The sequence below is a fragment of the Perca fluviatilis genome, chromosome 10 (genome assembly GCF_010015445.1).
Source record: "Perca fluviatilis chromosome 10, GENO_Pfluv_1.0, whole genome shotgun sequence".
NCBI lineage: Eukaryota > Metazoa > Chordata > Actinopteri > Perciformes > Percidae > Perca > Perca fluviatilis.
The window spans coordinates 18,032,117-18,058,495 of NC_053121.1; the positions used below are offsets into that span (position 1 = coordinate 18,032,117).

Below are 26,379 nucleotides of genomic sequence, written 5' to 3' on the forward strand. Positions count from 1 at the left end.
AGGATGGCAACAACTGGTCAGTCTGGTGCAGTACTTAATGCAGCTGGTGGCCACACCAGATACTGAGGGCTACTTTTGATTTTGGCCCCCCCCCTTTGTTCAGGGACACATTATTCCATTTCTGTTAGTCACATGTCTGTGAAAATTGTTCAGTTTATGTTTTTACTCCTTTAATGCTCATACAAATATTTGCATATGTTAAGTTTGCTTAAAATATAAAAGCAGTTGGAAGTGACAGGGTGTTTTTTTTTTTGCATACTACAGACCGCCTTGTTGTTCTGTTTGATTTGGAACATCAAAATGGTTTCTGCAAGTGTTATTTAAAATGCACAAAGTTATAACTGTATTATGATTATATATAACAAAACCTACATGGCTTTGTTCTTTACATTATATCATGTCTGTTATGTAACATCCTTTTTTCCCCACAGTTTGAGTTTGTGAGCAAGTGATGCGTCACCACTTCAGCTGTACTCTACTGCTGCTCTGACTTGAATGTAATGACTTCACGGTGAAAGTATTTGTTGGCAGTGTAGGCCCTACTTGCAAAACAGGGTGGATGTCATGGACTATGATTCACTGGGCTGCACATTTGTCTGCAGCTCTTCTCTTGAAGAATGCTATCTCACCCGATTATTGGAAAATCATGTAGGAAAGTTTGTGCACTCGTGCAGAAAAATAACTTGGATAGAGCTGAAAAATGCCCATGGGTCATAATTTCTCAACTGGTGAGTTCTTTCTCTGTTTTTAAAACATCTGATACACTCCCTTTGCAATAACATGCTATAATATGCATTTTTTTTTGCTTTGATTTAACCTTTGTGTTTAACTGACGTATCATGTGTCTCACTGAGAACTGAGTCATAGCATAAAACTGCCTACACCATTACGATAACTTTTTTCATCATATTCTAGCTGTAGACAGTATGCATGGAGCTGCCACCACTCCCCACTTCAGTCTTTTTTTGGGCAGATTTCATTTTTTTGTTAAAAGGCATTTGAGTCATCTAACTCACAACACTGAAACACATTTGTAGTTTTAAACAATTACTTCCCCTCGTCTTCTCGTGGCTCCACAGTGACCATCATGCTCCAGGTGTGTGTCATGCTGTGTTTGGTGTCAGTTGTCTTCTCCCAAACATATTCCTTGCCCAAGAAAGGTCACAACATCACCATCCACTCCTCCCAGCTGGTCTGCAGTCTGCCAGGCCCAGCGGGGCCTGCCGGGAACCCCGGAGCACCTGGATCACCAGGGGCCATGGGCCCAATGGGCCCCCCAGGGAAGGATGGCCCAGATGGGAAGGATGGAGAGAAGGGAGAAAAGGGAGATGGAGGTAGTTATTGACTGACTCTCTTCTACTGTAACGCAAACCCCAATGTTCTGTTTGGGGAAGTGGAGACCCTGGGCCCTCTTTAACAGCTCAAACAGCATACTTAACATGGTCTTATCAACTTGATACTTTATGACTTTTCCTAGTTTATTGAGAATTGCTTTGAACTGATGACATGTTTTAGAAGTCTGCTACAGAGATACACTACTTCTGTTTGAGCTGTCAGAGACACCAGCTGTAAAACATAAATACAAACATTTAAATTTTGCTCTATGGTGTTCACAGTAGTTTTTACACAGCCTTTGCTTCTCCCAAATCCAAAATCTATATATCTATAAAGTCTATTCGGAGGGAATTGGACCTCTCTGGTGACCCCTAATATAAGTAACATCACAATGTAGGATAACATACTCTACATTTCTTTGGCTGTGAATGACTTTTTGATAAAAAAGAATGACATGTATTATTTAATGCCCAGCCCATATAACATATACATCACAAAATAATAATATTAACAATACTTAATGGTCATATACTGTCATCTTCCATATACTGACTGGGAAAGCATCAAATATATTTTTCAATACAGCAGTGGGGTATTTGGGACCCTAAAATTAAGCAAGTACAGCCAATGTTACCAAAACAAAGGTAAATGCATGTTTATCATCTATATAAGGGGCAATAAGTTCCTTCAGGGCAAATGATAAACTGTGATGTATGACGTCAGATTAGGGAGCTCATCTAGGCTCTTCTGAGCTTTTGTTTTGAAAAGTTGTGCTTATTATGCTAACATGTAAAATTACAAGCATTCTGTCATCATTTCCAGGTGATCCAGGGAGGACAGGGAACCCAGGCAAGCCAGGTGTGAAAGGGCGTGAAGGTGTCATCGGCAAGGCTGGACCTCGAGGACTGAAGGGGCCACGAGGAGCACCAGGGGTAGCTGGAAAACGAGGACAAAAAGGAGAGCTGGGTGATGTGGGCCAGCCAGGAGCTCAAGGAGGGTGTAATTGTGGCAGTGCGGCCCGATCAGCCTTCTCTGTGGCGGTGACAAAGAGCTACCCTAAAGAGCGATTGCCCATCCGCTTCAGCCGGATTCTACTGAATGAGGGGAATCACTACAACGCCAGCAGCGGAAAGTTTGTTTGTGAGGTCCCTGGGGTCTATTATTTCACATATGATATCACTCTGGCAAATAAGCACCTGGCCATCGGGCTGGTCCACAATGGACAGTACAAGATCAAGACATTTGATGCAAACACAGGGAACCATGATGTGGCGTCTGGTTCTACTGTTCTCCACCTACGGCAGTCAGACCAGGTGTGGCTTCAGATCTTCTACTCGGAGCAGAATGGACTCTTCTTTGACCCTTTCTGGACAGACAGCACCTTCACTGGCTTTCTTATCTATGCTGACCAGGACTATCTCACTGAGGCTGATAGAAAAGCTAATGCTAAAGATGACAGTTAATCCTGATATATCTTTATTTTATTTGAATAATTTGCTTAATTCTGATATCAAAATGTTAAGAAAATTTGAAAAGATTCTTCCAGGTGGTCTTTAGTGACTTTCAGTTGTTTAACTAGTTCTGACACTAGGGGGCACACAAGGAAAGAAAAGTCCTTAGCACCAAAGCACCATAGACTGTATAAAACTAGGGGACCAATTAGTTTAACATTGAAAAGCTATGTTGTGTTTCATCTGCAGTATCCTTCATGGTGCTATGATTCTGACAAAATCTTTTTCAAATTTCTCCAATAAGAATTATTTGCACTCCTCTGGTTTGTTTAAATTGATATTTGACTCTGCTGTTCTTTAAAAACACAAAGACAACATATACTTGGCAGTGAAATTAATATATTGCTATATTAATTTTACAGTAGGCCAAAATGTATTCCTGAGCACACAAGATGGTGTGTATGTTTGCCATGTGATGCCCTAAATTATGGATCCTGTAATTTCTACATTTTTAACATACAGTAATGCATTTAACATTTGCCTTGACACAACTTGGCTAACATGTTCTGTAATCGATTTATTTCCTAATTTTTATTCTTTCTACATCACACTTGTGTAAGTTGCATATTGAATCACGATTAGCTTCCAAACTAAAGTCATGCACCATTCAACAGATACATGTGAAAACAGCTTTCTTTGTCAAATGTATACACTACATTCTGCACAGTTTAAGCCAAAAATCCAAATTAGGTAAGAATAAACTAAACACATATTTGAGTGGACTTTAAATTAGCCATCTCATTAGACGGATCAAATATTGTATCTCACTGGTTATTAATGATGGATATAGAAGCATTGCACAGCATGGATAAAAAGAAATTGAAAGAAGAAATGGAATTATTTATTTCTTTAATATTTGTAGGCCTATCATTTGGATAATAATAACAACTTTTCATTATTTTACTCATTGTTGTAACCTTCATGTCTTTGGTTAGCATTGTATGGAATGACCTCATAGCCTGTCCAAAAATGTCAACTGGGTTACTATGAGAAAAGGGCATTTTTGACTGGCGGTCAAACAATCAATCGTTTTCTACAGATGCTTGGTTCTACTGAAAAGTGTGTTATAACTATGCTAAGCTAAATACCAAAGTTATATAATCAATAATAACATAACAAAAAAAATTTAAATAATAAAATAAAGATACAAAAAATAATGGGGGAAAAAAAATATTTACACATAGTACAAAAATAAAATGAAACATGTGTGGGTGTTTGTAGTTTTGACACTGACCTCTAAAGGACTACAACTCCCAGGCTGGAGGACGGCCCTTCACGTCGAGCGCACGAGCCTCGCACCGCAACAGCAGCAGCTGGTGCAGCCGAGGAGGACGTTACTTTGTTACAGCGGAGCTACCGGGAGAGAAAACGACGGAGCAAAACCTCTCGGAAAAGTGTAAACAGTCGGGTGAATACTGCTCAACCAAACGCCTGTTGCCCGGAATTAAGCGATGGCAGCTGTTTTATGAAATTGCCAGCGGATTTGAACGTTGCCTTTTTGCCGGAAAAAAGAGGTCTTTCTCAAAGTTGAGCCGAAGAGGAGTTCAGGATGTCGGGCTGAGACAAAGGGGTCTGGGGGGCATTCCCGTCGGAGCGGTGAGTGGCACATAACCTCCGAGATGAAAAGTTGACCAGTTTGCAGCCGTGTAGGAGAAATTAGCTAGGTGTTTAGGGTTTAGTTTTATCGCAGTGTGTTGTTTTTGTTTTAACGAGGCGAGTAGGCTATTTGTGTGCTCTGTGGGCAGTTAACTTGTGTAGCCACTGTTTGGCCGCTGTCTCGTGGTGAAGACGCTTTTTAGCTAAATGATAACCAAAGTGTGAGATTTGTAGTTAGCCTATTTGTCGTTGGAAGTGAACAACCACGAGGATATTGGCATTAGTGAAAGGCGGCTATGATTCATTTGACCTACAGCGTGGTCGAGCGGGCATTTAACTGAGCCATTTAAATTTCCGAGCAGAGAAAATGGCCTATGCAGGGAAAGAGACCTCTGCTGTGGGATTAGTAAGGGGTCCAAAAACTTTATCAGAACGACTGTATTTCTCAACAGATGACTACTTTTGATCGCATTGTTTTAGTTGTCAGTACAAACGCAAGCATCTGGCTAGTTGATTAAATCATATAATCCATTTAAATAAGAAAATGTGTAGACTAACTTTAATTTAACTTCACCCTCTCTTGTATCAGATGGTTGTTTTGAAAACTATACATTGTTCAGTTATTCTCGCCACTCTCAGCCCAGCATGCCGCCCACATCTCAAAGTTTCTGAACTTTGTCTAATTTTGGGCACGTGTCTTGGCAGGTAAAACTTGATTCTTGAAACCTCTTCTGGATGGGAAAGATGGAGAGGGAGTTGCAATGGTGGAAAGGACAGCTAGCTGCAGATATCCATCAATCGCTCCGCATCAAGGTGAGTCTGTTATTACTTCTTTATTTTGTTGACAGTAAACCTGTTTTGAGTGTGACTGTTTAACAAAGCCTGACCTTTACATTGAGAAACCACTAAGTCTGTGTAGCTTTTTCATCCTCCAACAACCTGAGAATAACGGTGTGTTGCACTATATAGTATGATTAAAACAATATAAATAAGTAAAGCAAAAACGATCAGGCAAGTAATCACTAAGTCAATTAAAAATGGCAAAAAAAGCACTGCTTCAGTCTGTTTTTCTCTCTAGCTTATAATAAATTAAATATCTTTGGGTTTTTGACTGTTGGTCAGACAAAACAAGACGTTTGAAAAAGTCAAAATGGAACTGATGAGGGAAATGTGTAGCATTTTAAAGACTGGTAGAGGTAAGTTGCAGCCTTTTGCAGTCAATAAATTGATTAAAAAAAATTAGAGAAATTGTAATTTTTTCTGACATTTTAGTGATAAAGACCAACATGCTTGCATTGATATTCCACGGCAGCATATCATACACTTCACAATGTATTAAAAGTTGGAGAGAAATTATAATTACATGTTCCTGTTGTCTATTTTAACATGATCTAAATTAGATTACATGGAGGAGTTAAGGCTCATTAATTGAAAATGTCTTAATTAACCTCGAAGCGTGATCATATTTCTTCCCATGTGTCACTTTAATGGAGACATCTGTCACTCGACTGGCATCTTTTGGGCTGGGACTCTGCTGCCAGCTTCACGCTGAGGGAGATGAATACAGATCAGGTTTTAGATATCGGGTGCCTGAACGTACCGGAGATTATATGTGTAGAATGAGGACTGTAGTGGGTCAGATGTTTGTGAGTCCTACATATGTGATTCATTCATTTACACACAGTTTACTCATGCTGGACAGTGTGTGACTCATAGTGAGACATCAATTAGACTGAGAATCTGCACGCAGAGCTGGAAACTAAACAACACACCCACTCTTTTCTCATATACTATAATGAGAGAGAGAGAGATAGTCAGGTCTAATGTTAGGTTTGATTGCCCTATATCAGCTTTTTGGTAAAATCCCAAGCAACAGGCTTTACCACAGTATGATGCAATGCCCTCATTGTAAATGCTGTAAAGTTGTGCATGGTGAATTGAGAAATGCTTGAGACTTAGCTAACAGATTAGATTGCATTGCTTTATTTAGGAACCTGTAGCAGCCAACATACTGTATTTGTCTCGGTTTTAACACACAGAAGGTCTGTCAGACCATTTAAGAACAGCATGTTTTTCCAGCTTCTCGTTATCTTTTGATTGTGTAACTCACGATTATGGCTAGAACTAATGATTATTTTCGTTATTGATTAATCTTCGGATTACTTCTTTGATTAATTGTTGAAGCTCTACTCACGATGCATAAAGATACTTTTTCCAGAAAGACAATCTTTTCATTCCTCAGAAGAATTAAGGCTTGATTTTTCCCCCCTGCTATGATCTTACATTTACTTCTCATCATAACAGCAGTGTGTCCTGGTGTTCCAGTAAAGACTGAAGTATTTGTATTTACGGACCTATGAATGTGAAAGCTCTCGGACCCTATCACAGCCTTTTTATTATAACAAACGTTCAATTGTCAAATAATCATTTAAGTCATTTGTCAAGTAAAAATTGCCTAAGATTTACTTGTTCCTGCTTCTCGAATGTAAATATCTGCTGCATTTCTCTGATCTACATGGCTGTAAATTGTTATGTTTTAGTGTTGGTCTACTGTTGGACAAAAGAATAGGCCGAAAACTAATTATTTTCATTACAGATTATTTTCTGGATAAACAATTTATCATTTGGTCGATAAAACATCAGAAATCAAAATACAAAATCCTTGACGTGACGATTTATTTTCCTGACCAACAGCCCAATACAAATACTAATATAATATTGTTTTGTCAAGAAAAGCTATGAAATGTTGGCAATCTTTGCTTGAAAAATGGTGTTAATGATTAGATTCTAAAAATAGTTTTTAAAGCTTTTGATGACTGTATGTTTTCAGACGTGGGTACGCTGAAAGCACAGTAACATTTAATGGAAAGGAATGGTGAAATGAGTATCAGAGCTGTGTGTAAAAAGGCCTTCACACAGTGTTCGCATTTCCGGCATGGCGCCTGCTCCCCCACTGTCTCATCCAGCCTTAATGACGTTTGCTGCAGTGGTAGTGCCCTGATGTGGGAGATAGCTGTGGTGTGTAGCATGTGGCAAATTATCAGACATGCAAATCAGGCGGAGGCAGCTGTGGAATCCTTAATTATGGTGCGGGTCCCCCACAAAGGCACCTTCTCCACCCCACACAGAACCCCCCGGAGCCCCTCCAGACTCCAGCAGCCCCCCCACCCTTCACATCCACCCCCATTCTCCTGCTGCCCTTGTACCCCCAGACAGACAGATGGACCAGAGGCTGAAGCAGTGGGAGGAGAGGAGAGTTTTGGGACTATTGGGTGGTATGGTTGGTTGTGGCACCGGGGGTGGAGTGGCTATATGTGGATTCGGGAGGGGGTTACTGTTTATTTTAAAATTCCATTAAAGTGTCAGTCTGAGCATTATTGCTGTTTTAGTTCAGCTCAAAATGTTGTTATTTTGCTTAAACTTGAAAGTGTTGCTACATTTTTTTTCCCCTCACAGCAAATTGTAATGTTTTAAGTATTGAAGGTAGCATGAGTTCCTTTTTGAAATATGACGCTTTTAAAGCCACATTGGAACTGTTTGAGCCATCCGAAAGTTAGGGATGTTCCTAAACAACAGTCCTGACGTGATGTGAATGTTTTCTGTATTTCCCCTCTCATATAAGGACCCCTCACTGTTTGAATTTAAGGAGATTAATCTACCAATCCTCAATCTCTTACTAAATCCAATCCAAAAGCCCTTGTTTTTACTCCGATTCACAGAGAGCAAAAAACATTTTTGAAAACAATTTTTTGTTGTTGTTGATATAAGCAGCTTAAATACAGATCAAGTATGTGCTGTGAGTTTGTACGTTCAGTACTAAATGTTTGTTTCTTACTCTAAGAAACTGGAGCCTTTTGCTCTCCTGTTTTCTCTATCTGATTGTAAAGATACCCGAGGCTGATTCTATGCTAATGCCCCCAACTGTCTTCCTTCCACTTTGAAACACATGCAGCTAATTGAACATGAATAGGAGATGTGCTAGGGGTGAAACCTAATCCTATCTACTACGCAACCTCTAATGGAAGAACCATGCCCCACACACACACACACACACACACACACACACACACACACACACACACACACACGACTACCCTCAGCCCATTGCTCAGAGACCCCTGCGATGACCCAAATTAGCTCTTCTTCTTTGCAGCGACGGTGAATTAAATGAAATTGAAATGAGGCTGAAGCATAATCAAGAATTTCTGTCGGTAAATGGGGTTTTATTCCTTGAGTATTTTAGACACATCAGCTCTCCTGACAGGAGTTAAACCCAGTCAGCAGGAGACATGCACGGCTCACTATTATTATGCATATACTTAACGACCCCTACGTTTCTCCACTGCTTCCTCCTGCCCCCCCTCCCCGTCATTTGCGTCTCCCTTCACACCTCTGCTCTTCTCCCTCTCCAGGAGCTGAAGCTACCGGTCTACCGAGCCCACTCTCCGCAGATTGGAATGCGGCGGTACTTTGCAGACTTGTTGGCCATCCTGAGTAATCGCTACCAGCTATGTCCTACAGCGCGTCACCTAGCCGTCTACCTACTGGACTTGTTCATGGACCACTATGATGTCGCTGTCAAGCAGCTCTATGTCATCGCCCTCTCCTGTCTGCTCCTAGCTAGTAAGTCCCATTTTAATCCCCTTTTTCCCCTTAATCCATCTACATAGTTTTTTTGTTTGACAAGAACAAACATGATAAGGCGGTCTTTAAATAAATGTTCGTAAGACTCAGATGTGTTTAAACTCATGAATTGGAAACTTAATTTCTTTTGTCTAAATCTACTACAGAGGTAACTTTACCAAGAAAATGTTTTGTGTTTCATCTTTAAAAACTAGTCAATTTTTTTTTCTGTAAATTTATAGAAGAAAAAAAAATACTCTGCTTTTTTGCAGAAGGGCTACATTGTAAATTGTCTGTGCTAAGTGAGATACTGTGACTGTGGTTTATGCACAGATGGCACAAGGTGAAACACTTCCTGCAACAAGGCTAATTTAAGTTATGCTCAAGAGACCATGATGGTATTTTGTCTTTCAGCTCCACTTTTCAGACTGATCTCATAGCCTTTGTCGACAGTTTACTGTAGCTGCAATGTTGGTTTGAAAAACACAAAACAAGGTTTCCATTGTGGGAGGATGAGTGTGTCATTGTTTTAGGAGAAATTGTTGGGGATTACTCACGTGTCTGCAGAACTACTTGTATTGATACTGGCTGCAATAACATATCTGGGGCTGCTGTGTGTTACTTTGGTCCCAGCCAGTCACTTGGAGATGAATAGTATCACACTTGCCAAGGTCCAAATGTCCTGTAATCAAATCTGTGATTTTTTTTTTTTTTTTTTTTCTTCCCCATTTTCTACCCCTCTGTCATTGAAAATGTGATTTGTTGCAGAGGACAGCCTCCCCACTCATACAAATCCATTTTGTCTTCAGGCTAATTCTCTAATGGCACTTTTCTCTGCGATCAGCCTGATGTTTTCATATCTTGGTTGGCACAACGCTGAATAAGACATTTTAGGTTCCAATTAACTCTAAAGGGAAACACGCAGTGAGAGGGTCAAAGTTTAAGATGAAAATATGGTCAACGCCTAAAAACTACTTCAGGGCTATTTTAATGTACACAGTGCCAAGAATACGCATTACTAAGCCTCTGTCATGATTGACAGGTAGACATGTAGCCACGCCCCTAAAGCATCCCCTGCTTTATTGCCAATTTTAAAATAAATGGGACCTAATTTACAAAATGAACATTATGCTGTATTGTAGAAGACTTGAAACTAGTTATTAAGGCAATAAACATATAAAATAAAATGATTATTGAGGTAATAAATCAAGTGAGAAGTAGTCATTTTCCCATAGTCTTCTATAGAAACAGACTTATTTTTTCAGCCAGTGGAAATTAGATAGAATGCATGTTTAAGGCACTTACGCATTTGCTTCACGTTTCAGGCCCGGAAGCTTCGTCGATTATTTTTGCAATCTATGGTCACACCATTTTACTGGGTGACATGTTAACATTATGATAGACATGAGTTGATTTTGACTCAATCACATATACAGTGTCTTGCTACAGTAAAGAAACTATCAGTGCTTAATTTGGAAAGTGGGAGGTCCCGGAGCGCAGAGCGGGGGTGGATCCGGCGACTCAAAACGGCAGTTGGAGGTAACGGAACAAAAAAAAAAAAAAAATGACACTGCCTACATAGCTTCTCTGACTAAAAAAAGCCTAAACAACGCTGTGTGTACATCAGGGCAATGTTTATTTTAATTTCACAACATGCACAGTATGGGTACGAAATGTAATATCTCCACATTCTTGATCGGCGGAAACAATTTTTGCTTGTTTGGGATCCGACTGACCAGCGTATTTGAAAAAGTTAAGCTAACTTTGTTGTCTTTTTGACATGTTTCCCCTGAGTAAAACGAGGCTAACAGCAATCTCAACCAGCACAAGCGCATGTGTCACTTGAAGTGTCTCCCCTCCCTCCGTCCCTCTCCCCCCTCTGTCTTACCCTGAAAATTCACCTCAAAACGCATCGAAAACGCAAACACAAGATTTTTGTGGAACTTCCATGGGGAATAAAGACTAACAAGACCTATTACAACATTGAACACTACACAAACAGTAATTTATTTTTTTCATTTAGGCAATTCATTTTTCATAGTGACACAGGAGGTTCCGGATCCAATAAAAAAGGTTCCGGATCCAACGTTGGAGGTGCCGTGGAATTTAAGCCCTGGAAACTATGCATTTGTGACCAATCTTTTAAAGATTTACATCTCTAGTAGTAGCGTACGGGAGGAGCTTGGAGTTGACAGGATAGGGAGGGTGGAAAGTATTGACGGACGTACTAAGGAAATGGGATTTGTTAACAAAAAATGTAAATAACTACATACAACCCAGAGTACAAAAGTCCCCCTGTTGACATTATAGATGACTGTTCATTAGATATCCTTACAACCAGTCTTATCCTTAAAATTGCTGTCTGACTGAAGATATACTTGGTGATTGCTCAGTGCAGCTTTAAAACATTCTAGTTAGTTTTGGATTTAAATTTCTTTTCAAGACTGACGACTGCCTGATGTTAGTCTTTGCTTTGCTTGTCAGTGTTTCTGCAGAAGTGATAACTAGTAACCAACAATAATGATTCTCTGCTGTGAAATATAAAATTGTGTCTTTATGTGTGTTCTGTGTAAAGCAGGTATGTAAATCATTCTTCCCCTGCTGATGCATGGTGCAGGTTGTGGTAGTTATTAGTGTCTCTCTGTGTCTGTCTTGTGATTAACAGACTGTGAGGTTTTCTGTACATTAGCGCAGCCCTTGGCATCATGGGTAATTAGACTAATGATGCCGTCTAAATGGGAGTCTGGAATAGGGCCCGCTCACTTGGGAGAGCTCTGTGTATGCATGCATGCATGCGTGTGTATGCGTCGTCTCGCACAGGCCATCTTTGCAATCAAGAGTAGTCTCTGTGGTGGGATAAATTTGAATATGAGACTTGAAAGAGGTTTTATTTAAAAGCAATCTCACAAGAATCCAAGAATAGCTTTGACAGTTTGTTCGAGCGTTATAAATATTATAAAGCCAAACTAGACAGAGTTTCTTCTTCTGTTCTCTAATAGATTAATCTGGGTTTCTATTGAATCTTGTGATTGTGGCTCAGTTAGTCAGGCTTCTCTTCTGCCTCTGACTTCTCCAGGACTCTAGGGAGTCTCCGCCATGATTGATGAAGGCTTGAAAGGGCGTTTGATTCAAAGTTGTCTTGGGTTTTTATCTGTCCTGAGGTGCTTTGGAATCTGGCCTAGTTATTGAACGGCCTCCCCAGGTCCCACTGCCTGCCTTTGACAGGCACATACATTGTCTTTCTTTAAACAAATTTTAGTTTCTGCACTTGGTTAATTAATCACTACCTTTTTGTGACTCTCAGCAATCAATGCTTAATCCTGTTACTCTTTTTTTTTGTGTGTGTGTGTGTGTGTGTGTGTGTGTGTGTGTGTGTGTGTGTGTGTGTGTGTGTGTGTGTTTTCAGGGATGAGCTCTTTATTTGCAGGAATGAGATAATGGTCAGTTTTTCAGTGTTATTGACTGCTGGGAGCTTATTTAGAGACCTCACATTATTCCAGAAAATCCAATTACTCCAAGAAACCAAAATAATGTGAATTTCAGTGAAGACTATTTGTGTAATGCATATTTCTGTTTAAATCAGTCTACATCCCCAAACTTAGTTTCTATTGTGTTACATTCCACGAAGTCCTGCAGTGATCACATCCGTCTTCTTGGCAGGTCTTGGTCCCTGAAGTCAGAGCTCTGCATACTGCAGCTATTTGTTATGGTAAATGACATCATGGACGTGCCTCTGTTGCCAGCTAGTAAACATGGTCACAATGTTTTACTCTCCATTTATATATTTATAGTTAAGTTTGTTGTTTGGCACTTGATTATGATCATTCGATGCTTAGTGTATTTCTGCAGCAAGTTTCTTCTTCTTGTTGAAACTTGATTTAATCTATTTTGTTCAGTAAAGGGTCTCTAAACAAAAAAAGCATCCTGTAAAACGCACAAGAAGCTCAGTTATATTGACAACGCAGTGCACTTAAATAGGCCTCGGAGCCCGGGGGTTGGGAGGAACTGTGTGCTAAGGGGCACCTGCCATATGCTCTCCGACTCAGGCCTCAAACAAAAGCCCATCAATGCAAGCAGGACAGCCAGCCATGCTACCAGACCCTTCCCAGAGAGGGGGAGGGGCGCAGAGGCTGAGGGGTGGAGGTTGTTGTGTGTTCAGGCTTGTGTTTGTGTGTGTGTATGGTAGAGATTTCCTGTAAGCTAATATTGCTAAATGAGGAGATGGTCGCTCTAAGTAAGATTCACATTGAAATAAATCCATTAGAGAATTTCCCATTGAAAAGGGCACTGCTTTACACCAACCATTTAACTGACTGGGCTCTGGCGGGGTCCTTTTACCTTTCGTTGCTGGCTCTGTTTTCTCTTCGTTCTCTCACCTTGTCAGGGACAGCCAGTCCTGGGACAGGGCAGCCAGTAAAAGCTGCCCCACATCCCTGGGGGGTTTGGGAAATGAGTGGAGCGATACTTCAAAGGCAGGTTGGCTGCTGATGTTAAACAGGGTAGAAAGGGAGGGAGAGGTGGTGGCCTCCAAAATGGGACATGTTAGAACTGAACCACCCAGCAGGGTGCCCTGAAATGTATATTAATGGGGAACCCACTTCCCCTTTTATCCCTCTCAGAGGTTTAACAATAATTTCGATTGAACTGTTGTCATGTGGGGCTCTCATAATTAAAGAAATTATGTAAAGATGGGTTTGAAAAAGTTAATATTATTCATTACCATTAGATGCTACCAAGGCACCAGTTCACCTTTTGTGTTCATATGAGCGCTGGTGTGTAATTGTAATGTACGGATGTTTGAATTAAGTAATATTTCGTGTTTTGTTGTGTAATGCCTGAGGTGATGTCTGTTTACCCACACAGTCCCTGTGTCAGCCCTTCTCACCCATACACCAAGGCGCTTCACACCCCCAGTCGTTGGACACACACACACACACACACACACACACAGGGCTGGGTTTCAAATTTTCCTTGGTCACCCAGGCATTAGCATCAGGGGTCAAGGGTCAGCCCGGGTCTACATTGTGAGAGCTGTTGGGGCCAGGGGTGGCAACATCGAGATTCTGTGATGGTGCTGTGAACAATTTCACACTCCCAATGAAAGAAGAACCAGCATATAAAAGGAGTTTAAACAGCAGAGGAAATTCCTCCATGGCTGTCAAGTTGAGGAGAAAAAGAAGTAAACAATGAGGAAGAAAATGAAGATTGCCTTAAGTGTTTTTTTCCACTTAACTCTTTATTAGCAAGATAGTGGCTATGTTAAATAAGTATGTGACATAAAAATCTGTTTAAAAAAAATACCTTCACTTTTTTTATTTTATTTTCACATATTGGATTCATTTCTAGCGCCACTACAATGTGCCCATTTGAGTCTTGTATTATGTCTTTTTTATTTTTATTTTTTATTTTGCTTCCAGTTAAGATTCTTGTTTCAAGAAATGTTAACTTTTCCATTGAAAAAAATGGATTCAACAATTACCAGCCACTGGTCCTTTGTTAGCGGGGGTAATCCAAACTGTGTGAAAGCATAACATTGATTGTGGTCACCTTACATTTACACTTTACTTACATTTTAATGGAACTTAACTATTTGGAGGACTGATCAAAATGGACTAGAATTGCATGACGTCTTCAAAATGAACAGCGACATAAATGGAGGCCTTTGTCTCTGTGTGAGAATGCAGCTCTCAGGTTTCCTGCCCCTATCACTCTAAATCCCTCCCCACCTCCACCTCTTCCCCAAACAGCATACCTGGGAGGAGGCCCTGCATCCCGACCGTACCTCTCCCTAACCCCTGACCTCTTAACTTCTCCCTGTTTGCTTGACCTTTTCTCATCATCACCGTCACCTGCGGGTGCTGTTAGAAAGGATAGTTGTCCTTTCAGTTGCAGTGTGTGGAAAGGTAGTTGGTGTAGATGAAAAGGAAGGCTGTTTTTCTTCTTCTTCATCAGTCTCTTTCCTGCACGCTGACTTAAGATAGGATCATTTAGCCGCCTGCATTCCAGGTAGGCTGAACTCACAGGAGAGGAATGCACCATCTTCTCTCAGGCCACATTCACACTGACAACAGCAAAATAGTACAACAGGATGGATTGGTGTTTTTGGTACAAGGTACAAAGATCAAACACAATCAGGAAGTTTAATGGCTTACCAAACACCGATACGCTGAATGAGGGTTTATATTTGTTTGAGATCAGATTGTACATCTTGTGATGCAAATAGCACAATACTACAAGGTATTAAAATTGGTACGTCCACTTTCATGTTTATGGTTGACCAGTGCAGTATGTTGAAAATGTCTGTAACATGAAGTATTGAAAACTATCAATCTTTTTTTCAGATATTTCCCAATCTGAATAATAAATCCGCTAATATTATAGATTATCCTGCATTTAGGCAATGATCTTGTACATTTGGCATAAATGGGTGGGAAAAAGTATCCTGTAGTTTATGTTCCTCAAACTTAAGTATTGAATAGAATGATGTTGCTTTCAGTACAGGACGTCTTATCACTACAGCTGAAACACCGAGTGGATAATTGGTTAGGTTATCTACAGAAAAGCATACAGCAGTTTTTTTTGTTTTTTTTTAAGTATTCTTTCAGGTTCTCAAATGTGAATATTTGCTGGGTTTCTTGGTGATAGTAAATTGAATGTGTTTCGGAGTGTTTGTCTGACAAAACAAGCAATTTTAAGATTTCACCTTGAGCTCTAGGCAAATGTGATGTGTAATTTCATTATTTCTTCACAAGTTAGACCAGTGAATTGATCAAATAGGAATATAATTGACAGGTCAATGCATAATGTATGTAAAAGGTAGTTGCAGCCCCAATTTGCACTTTTATCTAACGTTGGGTTGTGCTGCAGATAAAGTGAAACCAGGATCAACTTTTTCCCTCTACTGCCCTGTGTTTTATGCTGGAGCCCTCTGTGGTGGCACCGTTGCTGTGCTAACTCATTTGAGTGAGACCACTGTTTTGTCATACAGGCTGTGATACACACAGGAGTTCTTTTTATAGTAAGTCAAACCGGTTTGTGGCTCTAATCATACTGTACTAGGTCCTTCTGAAGTTGCTTTGTTTTTTGTTTTCAAAAGCTTTTGGGCATCCCATGTCTCATGTGCCTGGTCACCCACAGTAGTAAACCAGAGGAGTAATCACAGAGCACAATGGAGAGGAGATTGACTTGCTCGGTGTCTCTCAAGATCAAAGAGGCTGGGGTTGTGTGGAGATTGGGGGCATTGATGGTGTTTTATGGCAGCGTCTGTGTGGACATAGCAGTCTAGTAGCAGCGAGAGCCCTGATCCAGAGGATATGAGGGTGAAAGAATGGGGCAAGTGTGGACTGGGCTGTGGAACGGCCCTGGTGGGTGTAATCAGCCCTGTTTCACAGTGCTTCCTGTTCTGCTGGAGAGATCCCATTATTGCCTCTCTGCTAATTAACCCTCTGGCCTACTGGGCTGCAGATCCCCCACACCCCTCCCATCATGCTCTCTCAACCATTCCCTCTCTCTTCCTCTCTCCTGCCCTGCTTAATGGTGGGTCGCAACATTAGTGGTAAAACTCGCACTCAGTAGGAAGACACCCCTCTCACTGGGACATGGGCATAAAGAGGTAAATGAGGTCCATGAAAGACACTGCAGACAATTGATGCTTGGAGTATCCACTTATAACTCCAGCTCGGAAAAGCCAATAAAGCCCCTACTTTTAATGTTTGGTTGCCATGGTTTCAGATTAGAGGCGAAAATAAACAACAGAAGTGTTGTTGTGATTTCCAACTGGAGGCATATTTTGACAAATCTGATACACAACTAAAAGATTCTACCCATTGAATAAAATGGCAACTAATTATTCAACGACTAAGTGGCACTTAGTCAGCAGGCACTAGTGTATGCAGTGTTTTCGCCTGGTTTGTGAAAGACTTCGGTGCACATATTTGAGGGGGGGTTTACGGGTCCTCCCTTAAGGACCGTTTTAAATTTTTTATTTCTTAAAAAAAAAAAAAATGAATACCATATCTATGTCTAAAACGTTAGAAAAGCTTGAGCAGATAATAAATAAAAAAACACTCAAAAAGCTTAAAGACAAAACTTGGGGACCAACTCCAATCATTGAATCTGAGAAAAGTCATTTGGTTAGTTTTGACGCTATGTATGATATCCATACTTTCCGTACAGCTGATGTTAGATAAATCAGTCGGGTCATATCAGTTTATTGCAGATATATCAGTATCGTCGTACAGAAACGCCAAAGATATGTTTCAGGACATTTAGAAACTTTTGCCATTACATAGTTTGTCCACCAGACAGCACTAATACATTTGTTTTTCAACTGTAAAATGTCCCACTCTGTACATCTCAATGAGTAATAATACTTTACTTTGCATCCCCGTTTTTAGCAATTATAAACCGTAAACATTTAATGAATGATTTATAACATACTACAATGTTGTTGTAAAAGGTAATGAGGAAAAGTGTTTATTAATGTAAAGTATTTGTCAGCAGTATAACCTTAAAAAAATAGTTGATTCGCTAAATTGGATTTGGAAAAGCCTTTGCAGAATAAGTTGACGTAGCAAACGTTTAGCTCACATGCGCGATCAGCTGCTTCGCTGTCGGCGTCTAGTCTGATATTCCCATAACGTGTCTTCGTCTCTGAATATCAGGAGACATGACCAATACTAGCTGAAGAGAAGAACAATTAAAACTTACCGAATCAAAACAAATTCCTGAAGAACACTCCATTTCTCTCCCCTATACGGGTTAGATTACCAAGGTGACTTGTTTTGTTTCTGGTCTGCAACCTCTACTTCTTCTGCTGTGTTTACTGGCGGATTACAGCCATGCATAGCCTATAGCGCCAACTTCTGAAATTTCTTTTCCTTCTTTGCGACATTTTAAAAGTTCACTTAGCTTCGCTTGACAATTGAATGTAAATAGCTGGTGTAACCTTGTCAAAAATGGTTGTCAAATGTTTTATCTAAAAAAAACATTACCATCTGTTTGTATATCATTGTTGTGTTCTCAAATATTTATATCTGCCTAAAAAATCCAGAAATGGCCGTGCTATAATTATCAGTTACCTTGTAAGTCTACTAGTCCCCACATTGTCCTACTAAAAGCTGTGTGTAGTTAAGGCACATGCTTTTTAGAGGTAACCTGACCCCTTCTTGCCCTCATTCTTTAAATTTGAGCAGAGGAGGTCTGTTGGACCCTTGGATTAAAGGCAAAGTCACCCCCTTTCATTGGTCACATGGACCCCTGAGGCCTCGGGGCTGTTGCCATGGAAAGGAGGATATCTTGGGATGTGGAGGGGGCTCACCATAATGGCACGGCTGTAATGTCTGGAGTGAGTGAGGGAAACAGAAAAACAGGGATTGAGCTGACTGTTTGTTTCATAGAAAGTGTCAGACTTGTATAATCCACAGTAAGTGGCCCTACACTCAGTAAGCCTAGAGTGATTTCTCCCTGTTGGTGTAATAGCTTAGCTTTATAGCCAGATGTTCAGTAGTAGTTGACTTAATTGCTAATGCTTAGCAGGCGCTTGTTAGGTTTTGTGCGAAGCTGGAGTAAAGCTCTTTAGTGCTGACCAAAAACCTGCTCCATGTGGCTACAGATGATAATATTCATTGTATCATTGTATAGATCTATTATCATCACCCAATATTTATTTATTTATTTATTTTTTTATTTATAGCTTTTATTTTGAACATGCAAATACAATACAACATCCAAAGAAAATAGTAATGTAAAAAAAGAGCAGTTAAAAAAATAAAACTCCATAATTTCTTGTACTTAAAGACCTATTTACACATTCAAAAAGGAGTAGGAAGAAGTAAAACTTATGTACTCCTACCCCTTCATACCCTTTCATTCCTATTAAATGTGTTATATTAATAATATAATATAATAATAATAATAATGTTATAATAATAAGTCAGAGATAAAAAAAAATTTTAATTAATGGAAATTCATATATTTACCTATAAACAATAATTATACACATACTACACATTGTTCAATGTAAGCCCAGATTATTAATTAATTGCACTGTTGTTATCTGTACCTCTGGAATATAGTTTCTTTGAACATATTTTTAAATTGTATCAAGATGCTTTGAACTTCGGCTCTGAACAAGACACTATTTTCTGTTGAAATGTTCCTTGCTCCTTTTTTTTTTCTAAAGCTAGTTCATCTATTTCAGGGGATTTTTTAATATAATGATCCTTGAAAGAGATAAAGTTCTACAGGTGGTTGCCTGTTTGGCTAATTGACACAATTGTTAGTAGTGTGACCCAAGTGGCTTTGATTTCCAAAAATAGTCTTACCAATAAATTAGCTGCAATTATCGATTATTTTTTTGAATAATCCATTAATTGTGTATAAAATGTCAGTGAAAATGCCGATCACAATTTCCCAGAGCCCAAGGTGACAGGAAACATTTGTACTTTTTTGTATGACTAACAGTATAAAACCCCCAATTTTTCACTTTTTAAAGATGTACAAACGGAGTAAAGCTGCTCTCACATTTAAGGAACTGGAATGTGTGTCATTATTGCTTGATAATTGACCTAAACAATAAATTGCAAAAAAAATGTTTTTGGTCTATAGTCGGTTGTCGGTTTTAGCTCTGCAAAAATAACATTTTCATGGGAATGGGAAGTCTGTCTTTTCTTGTCTCCTCAAACTGTCTATTATATATGAATTGCACTAATCACTTTTAGTAACCTCACTGCATCTCTTCCTTTCTTCGCAGGTAAATTTGAGGAGAAGGAGGACCGGGTTCCCAAACTGGAGCAGCTGAACTCGCTGGGATTTATGTGCAGCCTGAACCTGGTTCTCAACAAGAAGGATCTGATCAAAATGGAGCTTCTGCTCCTTGAGACCTTTGGCTGGAACCTGTGCATGCCCACACCTGCCCACTTTATTGACTACTACCTTCATGCCTCGGTGCAGGAGGGCGACCTATACAACGGCTGGCCCCTCTCCTCCCTCTCCAAGACCAAGGCTTTCATGGATAAATACACTCACTACTTTCTGGAAGTCTCTTTGCAAGGTGGGTTTACGAGGAGAACGGTGAACTGGACTTTGCTTCGTTGTTTGTTCCAGAGGTGTTGGACAGGAATTTATTAGCTTGGTGGTGTAAGTTGGATCAAATAATTTACGAAACTCTTGTCTCTGGGTTCTTCTAGACCACGCCTTCCTGAGTTTCCGACCATCCCAGGTTGCTGCTGCATGTGTGGCAGCATCTCGTATTTGCCTTCAGATTTCCCCAAGCTGGACGACTGCTCTGCATCTACTAACAGGCTACACCTGGGACCACCTTACCCAGTGCATTGAGCTCATGCTGCTGTAAGTCACGCATACACACACACACACACACACACACACACACACACACACACACACACACACACACACACACACACACACACACTCACACTCACACTCACACTCAAAAGCACACTCAAGTAGAGAGAAAAGTTCTAACAGAAAACCAGGCTGGCAGACACACCTCTTGAAGTGTAGTGGGCAACTCAAGGTAGATGACAAGGCCCCTAACTCTCTATAGTTTTGGTTGCCATGGTTTTGGATTATAAAATAGCTGTGCTTAAACCACTGGAGGCTTATGTTTGTATCATCTGACAAACCCGTCCATCTGATAATCCCAGTTGATAAGCCTCAGTGCTGTGTAATTTGACAACTGTAATTAAATTGCAAATTTTTTGGTCAGCGGCTGTATTTATTTGTGTACATATTTAAGTGTAGTTGTTTGCACATGTTCACACTAATTGTTTGGGAATAAAAAGGATTGGTACGGACCAATCTCTGCCCCATTAATGGGTTAATCATTTTTTGGGAAATTTTTTTCTGGGTAGATCTTTTACTTTGCTCTCTCCCTGCAATGCAAATAGTTCTAATTCAGTTGCCTTCACAGTTGTTGATTACAGTGTTCGAACTATACCGTGGCCTTCAGGGGAGCCCACTTTATTTTCCACGGGGGTGCGTGCGCATGCGACTTACAAAGATACATAACAGCTACAAGTGTATGCACTACAGGATTTACCCTATTATACTTTATCGACAGGAATTGATAGGTCAAACAGCAAACAGCCAGCCACAAATAGTCTATAAACAAAGCATCAGGCTGTCTTTGAGATTTCACATGAACAACGGTTAAAGTTACTCAGGCTACCGAAGAATACCATAATTCCTCCGTTCAATTAGGCCTTAGCGACGCACCCCAAGCTTCCATCCTTAACAAACAGCCATGTATATGGGTATATAGGTTTAAATCGCCATCATGCATGAATGAATGATATTTTTGCAGTTTTACACATAATAATCCACGATGATCACATTACACAAAACAGAAATTGCACGTCAAAATGACACATTGTCAATATTTTTAGAGACCCCCCCCCAAAAAATTTCACAAATCACGTTTTCAGGGGAGCCCATGTCTTATTAAGGGGAGCCGAGCTCCCCCGTAGTTCGCACCCTGGTTGATTAATTTCTCATCTTTTTTGACCTGGACCTTTTTCTTTCCACAGTGCTCATGACAATGATGTTAAGGAGGCCAACAAGACCAAATCCACTCCTCCTCACCGGCCCTCCTCTCTGCAGTCTCATCCTCAGACCTCTCACCTCTCTCCAGTGTCAGCCATCCAGAGACCAGCCTCTTCCTCCTCCTCCACCTCCTCCACACCACAGCTGCTCTTTCAGCCGAACGGCTTCACACACCTTTCCCAGCATTCCCCCTCCCTGTCCCAGCTGCAGGCGCTAGCTGACTCCCAGGCTTTGGGGCCTGTGGTGAACATGTCTCAGGACTTCCTTCAGAGCCACAGGATGGGTCTCCTAACAGCGGCTCCTTCCATGACTCCGGGGGTTGGGTTCCCCTCATACCCAACCCTGACCTCTGGTCTTCAGCCGGGGGCTCGTGCGCTGCCGCTCCAGGGCCCCATTTCTGTGCAGATGGCCCTCGCTGCAGAGCCGCGCCACTGTCTGAGCATGGCCTACGGTGGGGGCTACCTGGGGGCTCATCACACTTTCACAGCGGGCTGCTTTGACAGGTGACGCCAGGAGACGGAGAGAGAAGACAAACCCCTGCGGGAGTGCACTACTATGCTTCCGACCCAATTCCCTACCCCGAAATATCCTTTTACAGATCTCCTCTCTCTCTCCGTCAGCTCTGCAACTTCTTCAGCTTGTCCAACTCCCCCGTCCCTCACACAGAGACGCCTCAAACGCAAGCAGAGGTCCAAAGGCAAGACGGACCCGGTGGAAGTCATCACACTGACATGACAAATGTTCCACCACCTTGAAATACTGAGGCATTGCAAAAATGTTATTGCCATATTCTGAACTAGTTTTATAAATCTGTGTTATTATGAGACTGTCATCACTGTGAATGAGATGAAAGCAGCAGTGTGATCTAACACCCACCTCATTCAGTGCCTGTTCTCAGTCGTGTGATAACTGAGACAATTTTAGAAGTGTACAGTACACAAAGTATCTGTGATGAGGATATCTTGCTGCTTGACATGATTTATTTCTAATCCCAAAAATTGAACAAATTTTTTTTAGAGAGGAAAATTTGGCTGGTCTTTTTTCTTGAGCCACCATTTGAGAGAGAAAGAAGAAGAAATAGGCCTAGAGGCTTATCACTGCAAGCATTGACCTAACTCCTGTAGTCTCTGCTGGAGCTGAAGGGCCCCTCTGGGAATTCCTCACCAGATAAACCCTCGGAGGGAACGAAGAATTAATTGTTTTGAGCACAGCAGGTGTTTTTTTTTTTTTTCTTTCCTCCTCTCTGCCCTCGTCATCTCTTCTCTCCCATCTCCAAAGTCGAGCCTTGTGGCAGAGCCGTCAAACACCCGGGTGAAAATGTGTCTTTCTGGCAGCTGCAGGCTTTGTCATACTAAAGTTTTAATTTCAGTGTCCCCGGCACCACTCAAAGAATTGAACACAAACTGATGTGACTGGACCAGCATGGTGAAGGAGACGTGGACGTAGTTAGTCTATTGTACATATGAATTGCTGCTGCCTTCTTACGAACTGTTGGTTCTGTGTCTGTGTTAATGACTCCAATGTTTACATGAACCACTAAGTATCAGGGACTTGAACAAGATTACTTGAATATGATGCCATTGAAACATGCCATAGCTTTTATTTATGATGACCTGTTTCTTTCTTATTTCATTTTTGTTTGATTATAGTGTAGCTTTTTATACCAACTTAGAAACGCACCATTGATTAATTATGGTTTTCTTTGTACCTGTTCATAGAAATAGTTTATTCAGGCTCAGGTTTCAGGGCTGAAACTAGCAGCCTTCTCATTATTCTGTGCTATTATGCTTTAAAGTGGATGCTATTGCAGCATCTGGGGGGGGGGTGGAATATTCCCCTTCCTCATCACTGGAACTTACTCTGCTGACAAGTCAGTAACTGAATGCATCGTAGAGGAACAACCTCGTGGTCACTGGTTTCACACATCTGTGGGCAGTCGCCAGTAATTGCTTCCCAATCCCCAATCTTCCACTTCCTGTTAACGTATAAACACATCCAGATTCCCAGTATCGGTCACAGGGGTTGCCTACTGGTTACCATGGTGACACCTTAAATGACAGTGGACCCCAGGTTATGGGATGCTGTTAACCCAATTGGGATTGAATTAGAGGTGAAACTAAAGATAATCTTCATTACTGAATTGTTTTTTGTCTTAAAAAAAAAAAAAGCTACAGTAGTTAAATGTTATAATGTCCCACAACTCAATGTGATATATCCAAATGGTTTGTTTTATTCGACCAGCGATCCAAAACCCCCAAATATTCAGTTCACTTTCACTTATGATGTAGACAAGTATCACATTTTCACATTTGAGAAGTGGTATCCAGAGAATTTCTTGAAAAATGACCACAGTAAAACAGTTGTTTGCTGTGGATCAGCTAGTCAATGAATACACTAATCCTTGCAGCTCTACTGTGGACCCCAACTTGTGAGAAGTTGTTGACTGAATTCAGACCGTTTTGCTGTGGACGTTGCACATCTTAGGATGTTTTGCCTTGTCCTCAGCAGTTCTCAGATCTAACACTACATGACGCCCTCTGAAACACTCAGACTATTATAATCACGGATCATCAAACTTTTTACAGCTAGACATCAGTTTGTTTTTCTGCCACTGAAAAGGACATGAACTATACTATGCCTTTTTTGTTTGAACTTTTTATGTACAGTTTTGTTACATTTTCTTTTTACATTCCTTTTCAGTGTATTTTCAGTTAAAGCTTTTTGTGATTCTCCTGATGGATGCCGTTGGTGTGAACTAGATTTTTGTTTTAGAGTTCAACTTGCTCTTTTCCTCATAATTCATGAGCAACTTCTCACTGAGGTGTCAAAGGTGCAATACGTTGTTTTTCTGTTTAAACTGACCACAGCCATCACTGTCTCGTGTACACCACTGGTTCATCTTTTGTAACTTATTTTTGATAATTGTGTGATTTGACTTGCTGTAGTGTGATCTCCTCTAGAGGGCAGCGGGCTCTAAACACACAGAATATGTTGCATATTGCAGCCGCCTCCTTTGAGGGATAGATATTATTATACTGAATGCTTTTGTCTTTTAGCTAGAGAATTCTCCCTCCTGTGAAAGGTGCTGAGGTCACTCACACCAAACAACACTTGTCCAATGTAATAGTAATGAAAACACAAACTTCCAATTTATATTTTTGTATTATTTTGTACCAATTTGTAGTCTTGGTTTATGTGACACTGAATGACAGAAGGAATTCTTTAATCATAATGTGTCACGGAATAATAAACACACAAGTGAACTGAGTTTCTGAGGGGTGTTTCTTCTGAGGAAGCCTGACTGAAGTGCCTGCAGCCATTAGAGAAATGACTGCTTCCACGGCATTGCTCCAATGGGTTTAAAGGGAAGACAATGCAGCAGCTCCAGTGGTGAGCCCAGCAGGCTTTACACACAGTCTTCCAGCTGTGACCACATGCTGTCAATGCAACACATCATTCATTTGTATTACTAAACCACATTAAAAGACAGTGGTGAAATGTAAATAATATATATATATTTACTCTGTTCTTCACTACATTTCAGAGAATATTATACAGATTAAATTAATTTTGATGAACAAAACCTTGGAGGGGCTTATAAAATGTGATGCATTTCTCCAGATTAAACTACCCAGCAGTATATAGGGTTGTTAAATTTAACTTGCACCAGCTACAAAACCTACATTGTTTCTTACCAATGAATGATTAAATAAACTTGAGCTATTCTGCTGTATAATTAGTTCTTTTACTTTAAGTATATTTTTCTTATAATACTTGACCACTTTTACCTACTGTACTACTGGAGTATTGTTATAGTGTGGTATTGCAACTTTTACTGAAGTCAGAGATGTACTTGCACAGTCCACCACTGACTAAAGCACACTTTTTGTATTTGAGGTCAAATCAAAAGCAAATATTAAATCTCTCATTTCCACACTCATAGCCATGGGTGGAATAGAATTTCCATGAGCAATACTACTTTTCAAGCTGCAGACAAAGTTATTGTTCAGTATTTGAAAGACGAGTTCAGTCTCTCTTCTGCTTCAGAACTCCGCCTCTTCCGCTCAGCCAGAGCTTTCTGTCAAATGGCATTTTGATCTATAGAAATCTATTCAGTGATGGGGCTCTCTCTCACACATGAGACATTATACTCTAATATAATGCTTGCAAATTGACCGCCCTCTCGTGTTGGACAGTACAGTGGACTGTGGACATTTTTGAGCTTCAGCTCTGTTCTCTCAAACACAGCAGAATACTGCAGAATTTTATTAAGAAACTCAGGATTTTGGTAGTTTTTTTCCTGAGTCACAAATCTGGAATGCAACCATGTGCAAATGCTTACACATATCAGCTCACAGATCTTTAATTAGCATTTAGTTAAATGACAAAAGATATCAAAAATACTCCACTTAAGCCTGATGAAAATGTAATTAACTTGGCATACAGATTAAAGAGCAATCAGTATTTTGCACACTATTCATTGCATATTTTTAATATTTTTTCAAAAAAGTGTGTATTGATGTTGAGATTGAAGGGGATTTTTTACAAGATCTCCAATGTTAAATGGCCCGTCTGTAAGGGGAGGGGGAGGGGGTGAAAACAGGGGAGTCACTTTGATAAAAGATCAATCTCAAAGTCTCCTGTAAGCTTGGGTGGGGGGTCTCAAGAAGCTGCTGGCTTCCTTTCATGTGTCTTCGAGGAAGAATTTGGAAAAGGGTCGGTTGGGGGTGCAGAGAGGGCTACTCAC

At 40.5% G+C, this 26,379-nt stretch overlaps 2 protein-coding genes across 3 annotated transcripts; both read left to right on the forward strand.

Annotated features, from left to right (window-relative positions):
• The first annotated feature begins 431 nt into the window (after nucleotides 1-431).
• Nucleotides 432-3,463, forward strand: c1qtnf2 (C1q and TNF related 2). 2 transcript variants are annotated; one of them, XM_039814264.1, is made up of 3 exons: nucleotides 432-728; nucleotides 1,161-1,334; nucleotides 2,158-3,463. In XM_039814264.1, the coding sequence occupies exons 1-3, from the start codon at nucleotides 701-703 to the stop codon at nucleotides 2,796-2,798; spliced, it is 843 nt and encodes a 280-aa protein (XP_039670198.1). In that variant the 5' UTR covers nucleotides 432-700; the 3' UTR covers nucleotides 2,799-3,463. The 2 variants fall into 2 exon arrangements, with proteins under 2 accessions (XP_039670198.1, XP_039670197.1); XM_039814263.1 differs by having other exon boundaries at nucleotides 433-728; nucleotides 1,080-1,334.
• A 639-nt stretch (nucleotides 3,464-4,102) lies between these two features.
• On the forward strand, nucleotides 4,103-24,900 carry ccnjl (cyclin J-like). Its single transcript, XM_039813971.1, has 6 exons — nucleotides 4,103-4,442; nucleotides 5,148-5,255; nucleotides 8,855-9,065; nucleotides 19,819-20,118; nucleotides 20,255-20,414; nucleotides 21,617-24,900. Exons 2-6 carry the CDS (start codon nucleotides 5,178-5,180, stop codon nucleotides 22,137-22,139), a joined length of 1,272 nt encoding a protein of 423 aa, XP_039669905.1. The 5' UTR covers nucleotides 4,103-4,442; nucleotides 5,148-5,177; the 3' UTR covers nucleotides 22,140-24,900.
• Nucleotides 24,901-26,379: the final 1,479 nt, after the last annotated feature.

Coding starts and splice junctions, on each gene's coding strand:
- c1qtnf2 (XM_039814263.1), top strand. CDS start 701: ATGCCCATGGGTCATAATTTCTCAACTG. Junction 729..1,079: donor GGGTCATAATTTCTCAACTG/GTGAGTTCTTTC, acceptor GTGGCTCCACAG/TGACCATCATGCTCCAGGTG. Junction 1,335..2,157: donor GGGAGAAAAGGGAGATGGAG/GTAGTTATTGAC, acceptor CATCATTTCCAG/GTGATCCAGGGAGGACAGGG.
- ccnjl (XM_039813971.1), top strand. CDS start 5,178: ATGGGAAAGATGGAGAGGGAGTTGCAATGGTGGAAAGGACAGCTAGCT. Junction 9,066..19,818: donor CTCCTGTCTGCTCCTAGCTA/GTAAGTCCCATT, acceptor CTTTCTTCGCAG/GTAAATTTGAGGAGAAGGAG. Junction 20,415..21,616: donor TGCATTGAGCTCATGCTGCT/GTAAGTCACGCA, acceptor TTCTTTCCACAG/TGCTCATGACAATGATGTTA.